The sequence below is a fragment of the Aspergillus brasiliensis genome (genome assembly GCF_001889945.1).
Source record: "Aspergillus brasiliensis CBS 101740 unplaced genomic scaffold ASPBRscaffold_4, whole genome shotgun sequence".
NCBI classification, from domain to species: Eukaryota; Fungi; Ascomycota; class Eurotiomycetes; order Eurotiales; family Aspergillaceae; genus Aspergillus; species Aspergillus brasiliensis.
In genome coordinates, this window is record NW_027137445.1 from 402,676 (window position 1) to 419,293 (window position 16,618).

The 16,618-nt window shown below is 50.5% G+C and overlaps 4 protein-coding genes across 4 annotated transcripts; all 4 read left to right on the top strand.

Annotated features, from left to right (window-relative positions):
* The first annotated feature begins 2,399 nt into the window (after window positions 1-2,399).
* On the top strand, window positions 2,400-4,778 carry skn7 (putative stress response transcription factor SrrA/Skn7). Its single transcript, XM_067626362.1, has 5 exons — window positions 2,400-2,608; window positions 2,691-2,834; window positions 2,896-3,798; window positions 3,852-4,041; window positions 4,117-4,778. Exons 1-5 carry the CDS (start codon window positions 2,537-2,539, stop codon window positions 4,635-4,637), a joined length of 1,830 nt encoding a protein of 609 aa, XP_067480451.1. The 5' UTR covers window positions 2,400-2,536; the 3' UTR covers window positions 4,638-4,778.
* Window positions 4,779-5,695: 917 nt separating this feature from the next.
* On the top strand, window positions 5,696-8,763 carry ASPBRDRAFT_173662 (translation initiation factor eIF2B catalytic subunit epsilon). Its single transcript, XM_067619753.1, has 6 exons — window positions 5,696-6,069; window positions 6,153-6,230; window positions 6,305-6,361; window positions 6,447-6,571; window positions 6,642-7,816; window positions 7,878-8,763. The coding sequence occupies exons 2-6, from the start codon at window positions 6,153-6,155 to the stop codon at window positions 8,558-8,560; spliced, it is 2,118 nt and encodes a 705-aa protein (XP_067480452.1). The 5' UTR covers window positions 5,696-6,069; the 3' UTR covers window positions 8,561-8,763.
* Window positions 8,764-9,426: 663 nt separating this feature from the next.
* On the top strand, window positions 9,427-11,723 carry ASPBRDRAFT_53432 (RING finger protein; the record flags this gene model as incomplete). The annotated part of the gene is made up of 5 exons (XM_067627075.1): window positions 9,427-9,459; window positions 9,731-10,094; window positions 10,167-10,695; window positions 10,754-11,640; window positions 11,695-11,723. 5 exons carry the CDS (start codon window positions 9,427-9,429, stop codon window positions 11,721-11,723), a joined length of 1,842 nt encoding a protein of 613 aa, XP_067480453.1.
* Window positions 11,724-13,870: 2,147 nt separating this feature from the next.
* mrsA (putative mitochondrial carrier protein) lies at window positions 13,871-15,918 on the top strand. The gene is made up of 8 exons (XM_067624439.1): window positions 13,871-14,241; window positions 14,451-14,520; window positions 14,595-14,630; window positions 14,760-14,892; window positions 14,964-15,056; window positions 15,119-15,175; window positions 15,244-15,688; window positions 15,779-15,918. Exons 1-8 carry the CDS (start codon window positions 14,204-14,206, stop codon window positions 15,828-15,830), a joined length of 924 nt encoding a protein of 307 aa, XP_067480454.1. The 5' UTR covers window positions 13,871-14,203; the 3' UTR covers window positions 15,831-15,918.
* The last annotated feature ends 700 nt before the right edge of the window (window positions 15,919-16,618 follow it).

Genomic DNA, 16,618 nt, shown 5'->3' on the forward strand with positions numbered 1-16,618 from the left:
ATATTAATAGTACCAGCTTCCATAGAACTAGTACATGATGTTCGGGAGGTGGCGTCTCCATGATCCATACTACTCCATAGCTCCTTGTGCTAAATTAGGAGCTCATCCGATCTCTCTATCACATCAGATGGCTCAATGAGGAAGAGGCGAATGAGAAGATGCTCATTTCATGGTTTGTCTCTGTCTTTCTTTGTCATGGTGTTCTTGCACTTGATGATTTGATGACTACTATTTGTAACCATCTCTGGATTCTCGTATCCTCGGCTAACCCGAGAGAGGGATCTGCAACTATTACCGAAATTGAGGGCCCCTGAGAAGGGAAACAACTTGTAGATACTACTAGATAGAACAGAAAAAGAAGGAGAATTTCCCAGCAGAGCGAGGTCGTGCACGCACTGAAGACATACTGCGTCTAACCCGTAACCCCACCTCGTACAAATTCGCTGGCTACCGCGGGGTCCGAGAAGAATGAACATCGAGCCAGGAAGAAAACAAGGATGACGGACTTGGAGATTGAGAGATAAACATCAACTAAACGGTCATTGCTTCCGTCCACCGCGACACGGCCGTTCGGGTTGTGTTGATCGCGGCGCAGAATCCAAGGCCCCTCCACCTCAGGCAGCCTATCTCCATAGCTTTCCCCCCATCCTTTTCGTGCATCATTCTGCATCCCATCAGGCGCACTGACAGCTTTTTTGGACCGGGAGTTCCGCCAGAAGAGGCCTGCGGTGGATACTGGTCAGTCACTCTTCCATTACTTGTTGCCTTCCTTACTTGGTGCCTTTTGCGTTTCTTCTCTAGTAATGGATTTCCTCCTTCTGTATTTTTGTTATTCACTAGGCTGTATCATTATGTTATTATATTATAATTTTCTTTCTTGTTCTATTAAGTTACCGTTTCTTCTTCGTCCTATCCTTGATATGTGCGTTTGGAAAGCTAAAGGGAGGGGGTTGTAATTCTTGGTGAACAAATACCCATATTGAGTTGTCTCTCCCCATTAGTTAGACCCGGGGGGCTCTAAACAATTAGTGATTAGTTAGTGTTATGTCTTCGTTGGCTTAGCATAAGAATTCTCCCTCTACCCCTCCTATGGATCTCCTTGCATGAGGTCATCCCCCCAGGATCCAAGACCAGCCTCAAGATACCCGTCAAACGGAGAATTCAAATTCAGAATGCTGGAGGGACAGAGAGATGCGAGAGAAATTGCACACCTCCCCAAAGTCAAGTAAGATTAGCCGGAAGGGGTAAAGGGACGGAGAGTGACAACCCAACGGGTGGGTTGGAAGTTGTGGCTAGTGACCACGTACTTCGGGGGGAAGGGAACCCACTTGGGGCAATTGGAGATGCGTTGACAATAACTAGTAATAGATACCACTGCTACTTCATACATTTTACATTTTACAACTGTAGATACTACAAGAAGAAACTTTGCTGGGCTGGGGGTGAACGTGAACCTGATTGCCAAATGAGAGTGAGCCATGGAAAGCAAATCACAGAACCAGCTTAACCACTTTACCCACACGCCTGCCTCTTGAATCCAGCAAAGAGAGGGGGGAAAAGAAAAGCCCCTCGGTGTTTCTCTGTCTCTCTGCCTCTGCTACCTAACCTAACCGACCATTTGACTGATGATTATTTTATTTGACTAAATGTGATTAGTATTTCATTTTTTGTTTTATTTTCTACGTTTTTTATATTTCTTTTCCCTCCTTTCAAGGATTTAAAAAAGGAAGGGTAACAAAACCAGCAAAATAATAATTCCACCCCCCCCAAAATATCAGGCTCCACCAAAAGGAGGGACTTGGAACTAAACCCGAACGGCATTGACTAATTAATCCCCATTCCTCCTAAGTTCACCTCACTAACACAGTCTAACTCAACTAACTAACTAACCACCACCATCTCTCGACCACGACTACTACCTTACGCTCGTCTTTTTCTTTCTTTCCCTCCATTCCTCTTCTTTTTCTTTCGTCCTCTTCTTTTTCTTCTCTGTTCATTATTCTATTTCTCCTCTTCCAGTCCCCCCTTATTTTCTCTACTCTATTCCCTTCGCCACCCGCATTAATTTGACGACTGGCTGGTTTTTCTTCTTTTCCCGTCCTCCGCCCGTTTCTCGCCTTGCGACTTGTTGAGCCTTGTTGCTTGTTCGATCGGTCGCGACCCATCTAGCCCACGATGGACGCTGGCCAGACCTCGACCAGCACCGCCCCCGCGGGCAACTCCAGCGATTTTGTAAGTGTCGCCCTCGATAGCGACCGTTGTGAACCTCATGATCACTGTTATTTTTTTCTATGCGATTATACTTCATTTTTGCTAACATGATGGTTAGGTACGAAAACTCTACAAGTGAGTTGTTCCCCTTTTGACTATTTCCCCCTGTACCTTTTCTGCGCTTCATCGCTCCGGTTCCTCGTTCGCTGGGGTTTCCAACCTCGACCCCCCCCCGTCTCTCGCTGTCCGGCTGTCGCTTCGCCCTGATGGACTCCAGCGATGCTCTGCTTAATCTCGACGTGATTACTGACCCTTTTCGCTAAGGATGCTTGAAGACCCATCGTACGCGGAAATTGTGCGATGGGGTGACGAAGGAGACAGTTTCGTGGTCTTGGAGGTACGGCGCTCTTCGGATTTCCCTCCCCCTCCTCCTCTGCTGCGGTCGCAATCCTCGAGGCTCACCTAGAATATTTACTCAGTGCGAAAAATTCACCAAGACCATCCTTCCGAAGCACTTCAAACACAGCAACTTTGCCAGTTTCGTGCGACAGCTGAACAAGTACGACTTTCACAAAGTGAGACAGAATAACGAGGAAAACGGACAGTCGCCGTACGGCCAAAATGTAAGCAATCTGCGCTTAGTGGCAGTCGACGCGATAGGTTCTAACTGGATCGGCTTCCCAGGCTTGGGAATTCAAACACCCCGAGTTCAGAGCGAACAGCAAAGAGTCCCTCGACAACATCCGACGGAAGGCCCCGGCTCCGCGCAAACAGACCCAGCCCAACGAAGACTCGGTCCCGACACAACAAATAGATCTGCTGAACCAGCAAATAGTTGCTCAACAACAACAGATTCATCAATTACACGAGCGACACACACGGCTCAGTGTCGACCACCAACTTATGATGCAGGAAGTTATGAGGGTTCAGAAGACCATCCTGAACCATGAGAATGTCATCCACCAGGTGATGACTTACCTGCTCTCCGTTGATGCCCGTCAGAGGCGCGACAGCAAAGCTGCTGCCGTGCCTTTTCAAGCTCAGGGTCAAGCAGGTTCGACCCTGAGCCCTTCACAGGTCGCATCCATGGATGACGAGCCCTCGTCACCCTTGCAGCACGCCTCGAAGCTCCTGAACGATATGAACGCAGAGATTCAATTCAACTTAGGGGGTCTAGAGTCGATGGGCGAGCCACCGAAGACTACCGCGGTGGTCCCCACACCTGCTCTCGAGACTGCGCCTCGGAATGGTGTCGCGCGGCCCCCTGCTGCCGACGCAAGCGCGAACACGGCTATGGTCTACTCGAAGATGAACGGGGAGATCGAGCCCGTCGTCTACCCCGTAGGCGCCACCAACGGAATCGATCCTATGTACAGTGAACATGTTAACAACGTCCCGTATCCGATGCCTCCCAAACAAGAGATTGACGAATCTCGACGGCAATTCCCCGACAACCGAAAGAAGAGTGCAAATGTCGATCCCGGCTGGGTGCGCAGCCCCCATATCCTGCTCGTGGAGGACGATGCGACATGTCGTCAAATTGGTGGAAAATTCCTGTACTCTTTCTCGTGCCTAATTGACACCGCGGTATGTTACTCCTTTCGGGTTACGCAAATCTCTCTGGACTAACAGAGCTGCAGTTTGATGGCCTGGAAGCGGTGAACAAGATCCAGGACGGCTCCAAATATGATCTCATCCTCATGGACATTATCATGCCCAATCTGGATGGTGTTTCTGCTTGCCACCTTATTCGCCAATTCGACCGGACTCCCATCATCGCCATGACTTCCAACATCCGTAGTGATGATATTCAACTCTACTTTCAACATGGTATGTCCGCTACCCTCCAGCACTTAACGCAGTCACTCTTTGGGTAGCTTTGTTAGTGACTAACACCATTGATAGGAATGGATGATGTCCTTCCGAAACCCTTCACAAGAAAGAGTCTTCTCGATATGCTTGAGAAACATTTGGTTCACCTGAAGACGATGCCCCAGAGTATAGAGGCTCCTCAATCCGCAGCAGCCGTTACGATGGCCGCGCAAAGCTCGGCCGCTCAATCAGTCAAGGAGGACAGCTCTCCTGGGCAGTCGCCAGCAACATCGATGACTGCTTGGCAGTCACCAGGCCAGTTCCAAGGCATGACTGCCGTGGCTCCTAGCATCCCGCAAGTCCAAGGCCAATATGTACCCGCCGCCCCTGCTGCGGCCGCATATGCCGTAGATCAAAACGGGGTTCAGTATCCCGCACCTGCAGTGGCGCTGGCTACTACGGCACCTGCGGCAGCTAGGCCGCAACCACCTCGACGACAGCTTTCGGAAATGTCGAGTGCTGCCGAAAATCCTAATATGGCCAAACGGCCGCGCATGTACGCTCACCAAGCGCAGCCCATGGTTAACCCCATGCAAGCTGCGCGAACGGGCTAGATCCAGTGTCGCTCACCTCGCCCCTCTCATCTCGCCCTACACTAGTCGAACAATGACCTTTATCGATCACCCTCTTTCATACCCGCCTTCCCGCATCCATCTCACCTCACTACTGCTACGCCTCTCCCCCTTACGATTTCCGTTGTTCTTCTCGTGATGAAGTCTTAGCCGTACGATACTGTTGTCTCGGGGAGTTGTACTGCTTCTGTGTTATTTTCCAGACGTTGCTCGATATATCCCGGTGTTGGAGGCGCGTGTTATTTACTTTGCATAGGTTGCGAATCATTTTTGCGGCAAACTGTTGACTTTCGTTTCTACTGACTGGATGGCCGGTGCAGTTGAAAAACTACTGGTATTCGAGGTATGGCATCCAGATACCTAGGTTGGGGAAGCAGGACCTTGGGCTGGCAGCATGTAGTGTCTATTGTACGCGTCATTTGGAACTGATTCTGTGTTTGTTGGGGCGCTTTGTAACCATTCTCTTGTTGTTACGTGGAAGGCCAATTTGCTGTGGGTCAAACAGTTAGCTAAGCATATGATGCTCAACAGCAGGGTTGTTGGGTCAGGAGGTAGGAATCTATAGAGTCAAATTCGAAATCTATTCTTAACTCCCATCGTTTCCAACCATGCAAAAGCTATTTAGAATTCAAGCACAGCCAGGACCGGCAATCAACTGCGAACTATAATATGACGTTGCAGACGCCCACCCAATTTCCATCTCAGCCCCGGGGAGTGAAATGGTGGCCACTCATCGATCGGAGTGGAGGGGGGAGCATAATCATCGTCACCACCATCCTCATCATACGACCCAGCTTACGATCTGTCCCCGCGATCCATCCAAGCAGGCTACAACTTCCGATCTGGCGTTCATCAGCTTTATTCAAACGATAGATAAGGTTCTAGACCGTCGGTCCCTGAACAAGGGATATTCCTTCGAGTCCATGAGGGCCCAGGCCTTCGATGGTGTTCTGGACTCTGGAACTCCAGCAACTCGCTGAGCCACTGTGGCTGTACCCCTTTCTGCAACAGTCGCTGCATCACGTGATATGCGTATCACGTGCCAGGTGACCAAAGGGGCAGCCGAGGTGTGGTGGGGGGGAAGTTGAAGGAGAAGGAAAACAAACAAGACAAACGGGCCGCCAGGTGGGATGAAAGAGAAAGCGTGACTTTGAACTTCCTCCGCCCGACGGCGGCCGGGCTTGGCGGAGATTTTGCGAGTTGAACGCGCCCTGGGCGAATCTATTCATTTATTCCTGTTGGATTGTGCGCATTTGTTCTAGGTGACTTTTGTGTCTGCCATATTCTTTCTACTACCCCCTTTTACTGCGATTCCTCATTTCTTGGACCTTTACTGTATCCGAGTCCCTTTGTGATTTGAGGTGGGGGAATTTGAGAAATTACTCATCGGTCGATATACATACCGTTCCTTGATGTGAGTGCGCAATTGTGTGCCTATCCTTTGGCTGAGGCTATAGATCTGGATGGTTCTGACTTGCTGACGCTTCTGGTGAATAGATGGGCCCGAAACAAAAAGGTGGTGCGGCTAAGAGGGGGAATGCCACGGAGGAGGTAGAGGAGACATTGCAGGCCGTGGTACGTTATTTTTGGATCGCGGAGGCGAGGTTGATGGTCTATGGTTTTGAGCTAATGGTGCTGTATGGTTCTAGGTGCTTGCGGATACTTTCGAGACGAGGTTCGAGCCGTTCACACTTGAGAAGCCTAGGGTATGTGTGTTTGTGCTGCTGCGTTGACTGTATGGGATTTGATGGTGGGGGAATCTGAAGGCTGACGCAGAAGTCCTTCATCTAGTGTCTCTTGCCGCTTGCGAACACTCCTTTGATCGAATATACGCTCGAGTTCCTCGCCAATGCCGGTGTGGAGGATGTCTTCCTGTACGGCGGAGCGCACTCCGACCAGTTGGAGAAATATATCAAGTACGTGTGGGCTTAGACAGGACATGCTGGCGATATGTTATTGTTGGGCTGACAAGGAGGCTTTGCACAGTGCGTCTAAATGGAGAGCGCTGTCGTCGCCGTTCAAGCAGTTGACCTTCCTCAAATCGACGTCAACGTCGGTTGGAGATGTCATGCGTGATCTCGATGGCAAGCATCTCATCACAGGCGATTTCATCGTTGTCAGCGGTGATGTTATCAGCAACTTGCCTATCGAAGGCGCGCTAGCTAAACACCGTGCTCGCCGTGAAGCGGACAAGAACGCCATCATGACTATGATCTTGAGAGAGGCCGGCCGGAACCACAGAACCAAGTCGTCGTCGGTGTCCCCCGTTTTCGTTATCGACCCCACCAAGGACCGTTGCCTACACTACGAGGAGATTGACCACAATTCCTCCGAGTCTTCCCGCCTGAACATCGACGCAGAACTCATCACGACACACCAGGAGATTGACCTGCGCCAGGATCTGATCGACTGCAACATCGATATCTGCACACCTGATGTGCTGAGTCTCTGGTCCGACAGCTTCGATTACCAGACGCCCCGCAAACAGTTCTTGTACGGTGTGTTGAAGGACTACGAGTTGAACGGAAAGACGATCCACACGCACATTGTCAAGGACCACTACGCTGCGCGGGTCCGGAACCTGAAGGCCTACGACGCTGTCAGCAAGGATGTTATCTCGCGGTGGGCGTACCCTCTGTGCCCCGACACCAACTTGCTGCGCGGCCACAACTACGAGCTTCGGAAGGGAAGCCTGTATCAAGAACAGGGTGTGACCCTGGCCCGCTCGTGCGTGATCGGTCGGCGAACGGTCATCGGCCAGGGCACCAGCATTGGCGACAAGACGACAGTCAAGAACACTGTTCTCGGACGGGACTGCAAGATTGGCAAGAACGTCACGTTGGATGGTGCTTATATCTGGGATGGCGCGGTCATCGGCGATGGAACGACAGTCAACCAAGCAATTGTTGCTGACCGGGCAGTGGTGGGCAAGAACTGTACCATTGAGCCTGGCTCCCTGATTTCATTCGGTGTAGAGATCGCCGATGGTGTCAAGGTTAGCGACGGAAGACGTATAACGACAGCTTATCGGGAGGACGACGATGAGGTGCCGGCCAGTGAGCCCGAGGTTGTCGGAGAAGGCGGCAAGGGTTATGAGTACGTTCCTTATGACGACGATGAGGACGAAGATGAGACGGCCAGCAATGCTTCGTCTGGTTTGAGTATGTGCCTTCTGTTCCCTCCATATCTTGACTGCATGATTGGCTGACATTACTATTGCAGTTTACAATATGGCGCACCTGTCTCTTTCTACAGAGTCTATCTCGACGCTGTCCTCCGAGATCTCAGACTTTGGCCGGTCCCGTTCGGGCAGTTTCAGTACTACCATGTCCGACGACGAGGACCAGGACCACTTTGTCCACGATGCTGCTGCTAGCGTCTACGACAGCTTGCGGGATGGCGTCACATCCGACGTGGTACAACTGGAACTGGTCAGTTTGCGTATGACGGCAAATGCTTCCGACCATCAGGTCCGACGGGCCGTGGTCTCGGCGTTCATGAAGCGCATTCAGCAATTGATGGATGGCGGCAAGGGAGCGAGCGAGGCCATCCGGGAGATTTTCGGCAAGTACAAGGAAATCGTGGAGCGGTCACTGTTCGACCGTGACAGCAACGCGAAGCCCGATCAGGTGGACTTGCTGGTCCTCCTGCAGCAGGATCTGGCGCACCGCAGCCGTGGTGACACGGTCATGCTCTTCACGGCCAAGGAACTGTACGACCTGGAGATCGTGGAGGAAGAAGCTTATGAGCAGTGGTGGGCCGATGAGCGGTCGAGCAGCACCGAGGAGATGCGCCAAGTGCGCAGCCAGACGCAGCAGTTTGTGGACTGGTTGGCCAATGCTGAAGAAGAGGAGAGCAGCGAGGAGGAAGAGAGTGATGAAGAGAGTGATGAAGATGATGAGTAGATGATATAGAAGAGCATAACCTAGAATCCTAGCAGAAATGCCCAAAATTCCATGATGAAAAGGTTCACCCTGTCTTTCAGTGCCTGTATTTGATGCCTGATATTACAGGTATCAACAAGGAAGTCACGGGTATTAGTTACCCAAAGAAGCAAGTAACTTCCCATGAATCAGTGACTGATGGAATTATTTGTTGGCGATCGCCTCTTCTCGCCTTACTTCAGCCAGCAGATTCCAATAATATCTTCCGAGTTATTCTTTTCGTTTCTACTAGTTTTTTGGACCTTCCAGGTGGATAGATGACAGTGCATACACATCATCTTCACTATCCGTCATCATTGCACCCCTGCGATTGCTCACTAAGTATAGTTAACTAGTCAGTTAGTTCGTTACAGGTCACTTTGACTAGAGGCGTGAGGGGGAAGACCAGCTGTTGTCTTCCCAAGGTACTACTTACCACTATTTTACTCCGCACTTCGATGAATTCTCCTCGATGTGCACGGCTCTATCTGCCTTTACCTGTTCCTCGAACTGTCTCCCCACAGTTTGGCTCTTTGGTGGAGTTCATCGCCCTCTAGAACTTGGGCCCTTCCTGGCTCCTGCTGCAGTTGACCCTGCCAAGTCCCTACATTGGAGCCGCGATCGAGCATAAGCCATAAAGGGATACTTTATTCCCTTCCTCACCCTGGTCCATTCCTTGAAAAAGGGGATCCCGGTGTTTGAGAAGAGAAGATATTTTAAGATTGATATACAACTTTTCGTTTCTGATCCCTCCCTCCCCCTAAATCGAATCCACTGCTGCAGTTCATCATCGATCAAATAACGGACCCCACACCAGAATCCCTCCCGTGACGTCCGCCCGGCTGTTCATGACACACCCGCCCCTCCCTTTTGCCCAAGCAGTTTGAATGAACATCATTAAGCTCTCCACGCAACGATCGGCTGAGGGCTAGTGCTGCCCTGTTCCCCCCTCCCATCTACTACCCTGTTTCTTCCTTATTGTCATCAGGACATTTCCCCTACACTCCCTCCCCCCTTTTTTCCAAAAACTTCCTGCTATATCTGGTAGGCTGCGTGCTGTGTGTTGTCTCGAGAAAAAGAGGTCTCGACATTCCCATCTCGAGGCCTGCCTTTTTTTCGCGTCAGCACATACAACCGGCTTGCCACGGGCAGAACGCTTTCACCACGCCTCCACTCACGAGGAAGAGGAAGGCGGCCGCGGCGACGCTTGTAGATAACGAACCCAAAACAGCCGCCACCAAGGCTTCCGTCGCCCTTTCGCCTGCCGCCACCACAACCTCCTCTTCGGGTCAACTCTCCCGCAAAAAGCAGAAGCCCGCGGACCAGGACCCTGATACGGATTTCACCCTAGCGACTCCTGGGAGCTTTTCGGTGCCCGTGCGATCGAAGGAGGAGGAGGATATCGATACCCCGGCGTCGACCAGCATGGAGTCGGATGAGGACTTTATGAGTGTCGGGTCTAGCCCGGATGATTTCCTGGATACCCAAGGAAGTGACGTCGAGAGTCTCGGAGAAGGTGAGTGATGAGTTGACTACTTTATTGTGAGTGGGAGTCATGCTGACGATATATTTGTTGCGTCTTGTACAGACTTCGGTGACGATTTCGACGGCGGGTTCTCTAAAGATAAGGATATCATCGCGACGAAACGAAAGCCTTATGAGGTCGAGTTCAGTGTTTTGAGCCCGGAGGACATCGATCGAGAACAGAACCTGCAGATCAACGAGGTCTCATCTATTCTCGGGTTGCCACCAGAGTCGTCGGCTATTCTGCTGCGCTACGGACGATGGAACCGGGAGAAGTTGATCGAGTCGTACATGGATCATCCCGAGAAGACGCTGGAGGAGGCTGGCCTCGGCACCAACTTTGATGGAACGCCACATACTGAAGTGATACCCGGATTTGTGTGCGACATTTGCTGCGAGGACGGGGACGACCTTGAGACATATGCCATGCGTTGTGGGCACCGCTTCTGTGTGGATTGCTATCGCCATTATCTGAGACAGAAGATCCGGGAGGAGGGTGAAGCAGCCAGGATAGAATGCCCGAGCGATAGCTGCAATATGATTGTGGACTCGAAGTCATTAGGTCTTCTGGTGACTGACGATCTTAAGGAGAGGTGAGAATTACATCACGTCCTTTGCGATTGCTGCCATGTTACTGACACTTTTCTTTAGATACCACGCGCTCCTTACACGAACATACGTCGATGATAAAGACAACCTCAAATGGTGCCCGGCTCCCAATTGTGAATACGCGATAGATTGCCCTGTAAAGCAGCGTGACCTTCGTCGTATCGTACCTACTGTACAGTGCGACTGTAGGCACTACTTCTGCTTTGGGTGCACACTAAATGATCACCAGCCAGCGCCCTGCACGCTGGTGAAGATGTGGCTCAAGAAGTGCGAGGATGATTCCGAGACGGCGAACTGGATCTCCGCCAATACCAAGGAGTGTCCCCGATGCCATTCAACGATCGAAAAGAATGGCGGGTGCAACCATATGACGTGCCGCAAGTGCAAGCACGAGTTCTGCTGGATGTGTATGGGATTGTGGTCTGAACATGGCACTAGCTGGTACAACTGCAACCGCTACGAAGAGAAATCTGGATCAGATGCCCGAAGTGCGCAGGCGCGATCCCGGGCGTCGCTGGAGCGATATCTCCACTACTATAACCGATATGCCAACCATGAACAGTCAGCCAAACTGGACAAAGATTTGTATCTTAAGACGGAGAAGAAGATGACGAGTCTGCAGTCGCAGTCTGGGCTCTCATGGATCGAGGTGCAGTTCCTTGACACCGCATCGCAGGCACTCCAGCAATGTCGCCAGACGCTGAAGTGGACATATGCCTTTGCCTACTACCTCGCCCGCAACAACCTGACGGAGATCTTTGAAGATAATCAGAAGGATCTGGAGATGGCGGTGGAGAGTCTGAGTGAGATGTTTGAGAAGCCCGTACCGGAGCTGGCGAACTTGAAGGTCGACATCTTGGACAAGACGGCGTACTGTAACAAGCGCCGGGTGATTCTACTTAGTGATACTGCAGAGAATTTGAAAAACGGTATGCCCCCTTATGACTCCCAAGACAATTCTGTATACTGACGTGCAATCACAGGGGAATGGTCCTTCAACGTGGAATGGTAGACTACAGTATATAGAATGATCAAACTTACATCCTGTTGAGGCGCCACCTTCTCCCCCCATCCTCCTCGGCCGGTGGACGAGCTTCACGACGTGCATGACGACAGCGCATATGGTTTCTATCTATCTAAATAACTCTCACTCACTCCGGCGTCCCTGATGTTTTCCTGGATGGTTCGTTATGTGTATGTATCAACTACTTCTGGGCGATTTCTGTGCTGTATTTGTCATATATTTTCTTCTTCCATTTCTTTCTTCTCAAACATATCAGTCATGGGACTACTTGAGTTCGACATAGTTTCCATATTTGACGCCCAGAAGTGGAAGGGGGTAAGGGGTTTTGTTTGAGGTGCACATGTTGTGAACAGAACCGGGTAGGTGTCTAAAATTGACAAGTGGGAGACTGTATGAAGAGTAGTTATATCTGAGTAGTAGATGTCTTATATGGAAGGGGATTATAGTTAACGACTACAACCACAAGGTGACTATGCCTAGCAACTAGCCATGACATAGAAGAAGAATAAGTCAGAACAACACAGGAACAGAGAGAAAACAATGAAAAGAAAATAACAAAGCAATAAATTGTACACAGAATCCGAACCTAATTACTCAATTGATCAATACCACGTAGCAAGTCAAGTCAGCGATGATCCACTACTACTGACTAGTCAGTTACCTTATCTAGTAGTTTAGTAGTGCCAAACGCCAAACGCCAAAAGCCAATCCCCAACAGCCAACGGCGCCAACCATCTAGCGGAGTAAGTAGTAGATAGCCTGCCCAAGTGTCTATCAAGTGTTCTTCTTCAAGCCTTGCATTACTCCGTACAGTAAGACGAGAAATCTGAATATCCGAGGCTAACAAAAAAGAAAGGTATAAAAAAAAAGTATGGCCATAAAAGGAACTTAACCCCGAAGCAGAAAATATTCGTGGCGAAAACCAAAAAGGGAAGCCATCTAGAATAGGTAGTTCAACCAGAAAAGAGTGGACGTGTGTTTTGTTAATCAATCAGATAAGCCAGCCCAGCCCAAGCCCGCCCAAGAAAAAAAAGATCATCTCTGCACTGGCTCACGTCCGCGGTGTGCCGTGCCGAGGACTGACTGGTTGATTGATTGATTTGATTCCTCCGTGCTTCGGCGGTTTGCTTGCTTAGTAGTAGTCTACTTCGTTTAGTCTCCATCTTTCTTACTACGGAGCAATAACTAATAGTCTGTTCGCTTCGTGCCGGGGAGGGAAGGAACATGGAGAGATTTTTTCAGAAAGGATTAAGTAATAGGAATGGTAGATTGATTGGGAATTTGTCTTTGGAAATTAACCGGCTCATCCTCGTTGAATTTTTTCTTCTCTCATGTTGGATGCCTGGGATCGGGGCAAAGAATTCATTTTCATTATTCAGTTGGTTTTTATGCGGATGGGACTCCGTCATCGGATCAGTTTTTAGTTTTGCCTAGGTACGGAGTACTTCTTAGTAAAGCAGTTCTAGGTCGGGGATGCTGATTCAGCAGATAGATAGTGTGTGCATGGCAGGTGGGAGGCCGAAGAAGAAAAAGAAAAGAGGGAATTTTTCGGTAGTTCCGAGGAACAAGTTTGGCAGGTAGATACTAACTAGTAACTAAGGATGTTTAGTTTCTTGTGGAGGATAGGCATAGCGGACTATGTATGGGGTGGAAATTGGATAAGGATAAATTGGGGAGAGCGGGCTAGAAAACACAAGGAATCAGAATGGAAGGAAGGAAGGCTGGTTCTGTCTGTTCACTGTTGGGGTCCAGCAATCATATCAATCTCTCCAGCAAATTAATCTACGGAATGGGACGAACTGGTGAAAGTCCTCCCTCCATCAATTTAATATCTATCTACTACTTACTTGGGAGTAGTTTAGTTAGTTGAACTAGGACAAGAATCGAAAGAAGCTGCTGAACTAACAAATAAATTACTTCTGCTCCGGGCGGGACTGCCGTGCATACTTACTGATACACCATCAATACCACTGCAACAGCTGCATTCACGCGGGGATTCGGCCCGGTGAAACAATTCGAAACCATCTCCGAACGGTATTATAGACCCGGGACTTGCTTTGCTCCTTTAGTTCACCTTCAGCAGCAAGAAATTCCCGACTGTCCAGAAAGATTATTATTCCTATCTTTCGCCAGTCCTCACTTTCCTCCTCCTCCTCTCACCTTCTCCTCTACTCCCCTCCCTCTGAGGCATTGAATAATTTCTCCCCTCCCGTCTTGCATCGGGCTAGTCCTACGTTCTCCTCTCCTCCGTCTTGCTCCCTCCCCTTCCGCCCGACACTCTTCCTCTCGGAGTCCGGCTTCCTCTCCGCTCCGCAAGTCCGTTTTTCTGCGTCGGCATTTCCATCCTCGACCTTGTACCTCCAGCTCGACCATCCCCCCGGGCTGTCTGATATCCGATTCTTCTGAAGAATAAAAAAATCGTCTCTTTTGCTAGCGACGGCAGCTGTGATACCATACAATCAAGCTCCATGGCGTCTCCCGAGCAGATTCCCGGGCAGGAATACGAGTATGTCGACCGTGTTATTTTCTCCTTTGTATTCGTGGCGGTTTCGCTTGTTCGCGCAAGGCTTTCTGTAGGGAGTATATCGTCAGCAGATACTTCCTACGATTGACTGGCGCTGTCCGATTCATCGCATTTTTTCCCGAGCGACATTCGGAATCAATTTGCTCTTCCACTACAGGACATCCGCAGCTAACGCTCCAATCTGATAATAGCTATGAAGCCCTCCCCTCGAACTACGGCTTAGGCCGGAATATGTTGGCTGGCGCCTTTGCAGGAATAGCAGTATGTGGCAAGATCCATGGTGAATTGGTGACTAGGTTCCGGTGGTCGTGCTGATGGGTGGTCGGTTGTTCTAGGAACACTCTGTCATGTATCCGGTCGACTTGTTGAAGGTACGTTGATTGTTGTTGGGGAGATTTGAGATGGGTTGGAGGCGCTGGAGATTGATTGCTTGCTTCAAATCTCCCATGTCGGACTTTGCGGGTTGGGTGTGCGGTAGGCTAATGGTGGGGTTCGTACAGACACGCATGCAAATCTTGCATCCCACGAACGGCGGGCTCTACACAGGCTTGACTAATGCGGTTTCGACCATTTACCGGATTGAAGGCTGGCGGACGCTATGGAAGGGCGTCTCGAGTGTCATCGTTGGAGCTGGTGAGTGCGACAATTTCGGGCGCGCCGGTGTTGGTGCTATCGCGGTGGACGCTAATCTTGTGAATTTTTAGGTCCGGCTCATGCCGTTTACTTTGGTACATACGAGGTCGTTAAGGAGATGGCCGGTGGCAACGTGGACGATGGGCACCATCCGGTAGCAGCTGGTAGGTTTTGGTGGTTTGCTGGGAGGTGCGATGATTTTGGTGCGATTGCTGACGATGCCAAGCGCTGAGCGGTGCGTCCGCAACCATTGCTAGCGACGCCTTGATGAACCCCTTCGATGGTGAGTCCTGCGCCATTTGCGCTCCCACTCTCCCAGGTTGTTTCTGGAGTGTTGGCTGACTGAAACAGTTATCAAGCAACGCATGCAGGTCCATGGCTCGGTACATAAGACCATTCTTCAATGCGCCCGTTCCGTCTACAAGGCGGAAGGTCTCCAGGCTTTCTACGTATCCTATCCCACTACTCTTTGCATGACGGTGCCTTTTACCGCCACTCAGTTTGTCGCCTACGAGTCCCTCTCCAAGGTTATGAACCCGTCGCAGGATTACGACCCGTTCACCCACTGCATGGCGGGAGGTTTGGCGGGTGCATTCGCCGCCGGTATCACCACCCCGCTTGACGTTGTGAAGACGCTTCTGCAGACTCGAGGGCTGGCCCAGAACGAGGAGATTCGGTCGGCCAAGGGTCTGTTCAACGCTGCGGCCATTATCAAGCGGCAATTTGGCTGGAAGGGATTCCTGCGTGGCGCTCGCCCCCGCATCATTTCCACCATGCCCAGCACTGCCATTTGCTGGTGAGTCTTCCTTGCGACTTCCGACAGACCCATTGCAAAATTACCTCCGATGTTTGCGCATTGAGAACGGCTGCTGACGTGATCCTACAGGACCTCGTATGAGATGGCCAAGGCCTACTTCAAGGGCCAGGTGGACAGCTAGATGCAAGCACGGCTTGTGCTAACGACCCGATCGCATGAATCCGACACAATCCAGCTCAGCGACCCTTTTTTTGACCTCTGGTTCCGGCCTGACTCGTCCGCGGACCCAAGAAAAAAAAAAGACCCATTCTCCAAGAAACCATTAGTCACATGAATAGGAAGAAAGCCCGACCAAAAAGCAAAACAGAAAAAAGAAAAGAAAAAGATACGACACAAAAAGCTAGACTTGTTGAACGAGCAGATCAAAACAAAACAAAACTTAACCTTCGTCCTTGCGAGTATCACGTGCGCAGGGCGGACCGATCAAGCGCTGCAGGCTGAATTGAGCTCAACTCAGCTACGGGCGGGTGAAGCTTTCTGCAGCTCCTCAATCCCCTTTTCCTTATCCTCCTTTTCCTCTCTCCCTTCCTCTTCCCTCTCCTCTCCTCTCCTTCCGCTCTTGTTCTCGTTGGGGGCTTGCGCCAACTGCCGAGGTTCTCGGACTTAATATACGCAAGCTTGGAGCGATCACGAACGAGAGAACGGCCCAGGAAAGGTCAGAGGAAGTTTCATTGACTGACTCCGAATGGGGAACCTTAACCTTCTGACGTGTATTTATCTGTTATGAACGGGGTGCTGATGGCTGGGCTTGATGGACGATCAATTCAGGCCTCCCGGGATGTTGGTGAGTGCTGCTTGCTTTTGTTTGAGTGCTTGGATCTGGGCCCTGAGCAAAAGAAGGGCCCGGCGTATGTTTCAATTCGTGCTTCAATCGCGTTACTACTGGCGTTGGCATGCAGGGGAACATCT

Excerpts from the sequence above, each read along its gene's own strand:
- skn7 (XM_067626362.1), top strand. The coding sequence starts at position 2,537 with ATGCTTGAAGACCCATCGTACGCGGAAATTGTGCGATGGGGTGACGAA. Across the intron at positions 2,835-2,895 it reads AGTCGCCGTACGGCCAAAAT|GCTTGGGAATTCAAACACCC; the intron begins GTAAGCAATCTG and ends TCGGCTTCCCAG. Across the intron at positions 3,799-3,851 it reads CGTGCCTAATTGACACCGCG|TTTGATGGCCTGGAAGCGGT; the intron begins GTATGTTACTCC and ends ACAGAGCTGCAG.
- ASPBRDRAFT_173662 (XM_067619753.1), top strand. The coding sequence starts at position 6,153 with ATGGGCCCGAAACAAAAAGGTGGTGCGGCTAAGAGGGGGAATGCCACG. Across the intron at positions 6,231-6,304 it reads AGGAGACATTGCAGGCCGTG|GTGCTTGCGGATACTTTCGA; the intron begins GTACGTTATTTT and ends GTATGGTTCTAG. Across the intron at positions 6,572-6,641 it reads CAGTTGGAGAAATATATCAA|TGCGTCTAAATGGAGAGCGC; the intron begins GTACGTGTGGGC and ends GGCTTTGCACAG.
- mrsA (XM_067624439.1), top strand. The coding sequence starts at position 14,204 with ATGGCGTCTCCCGAGCAGATTCCCGGGCAGGAATACGA. Across the intron at positions 14,631-14,759 it reads ATCCGGTCGACTTGTTGAAG|ACACGCATGCAAATCTTGCA; the intron begins GTACGTTGATTG and ends GGGTTCGTACAG. Across the intron at positions 14,893-14,963 it reads GAGTGTCATCGTTGGAGCTG|GTCCGGCTCATGCCGTTTAC; the intron begins GTGAGTGCGACA and ends GTGAATTTTTAG.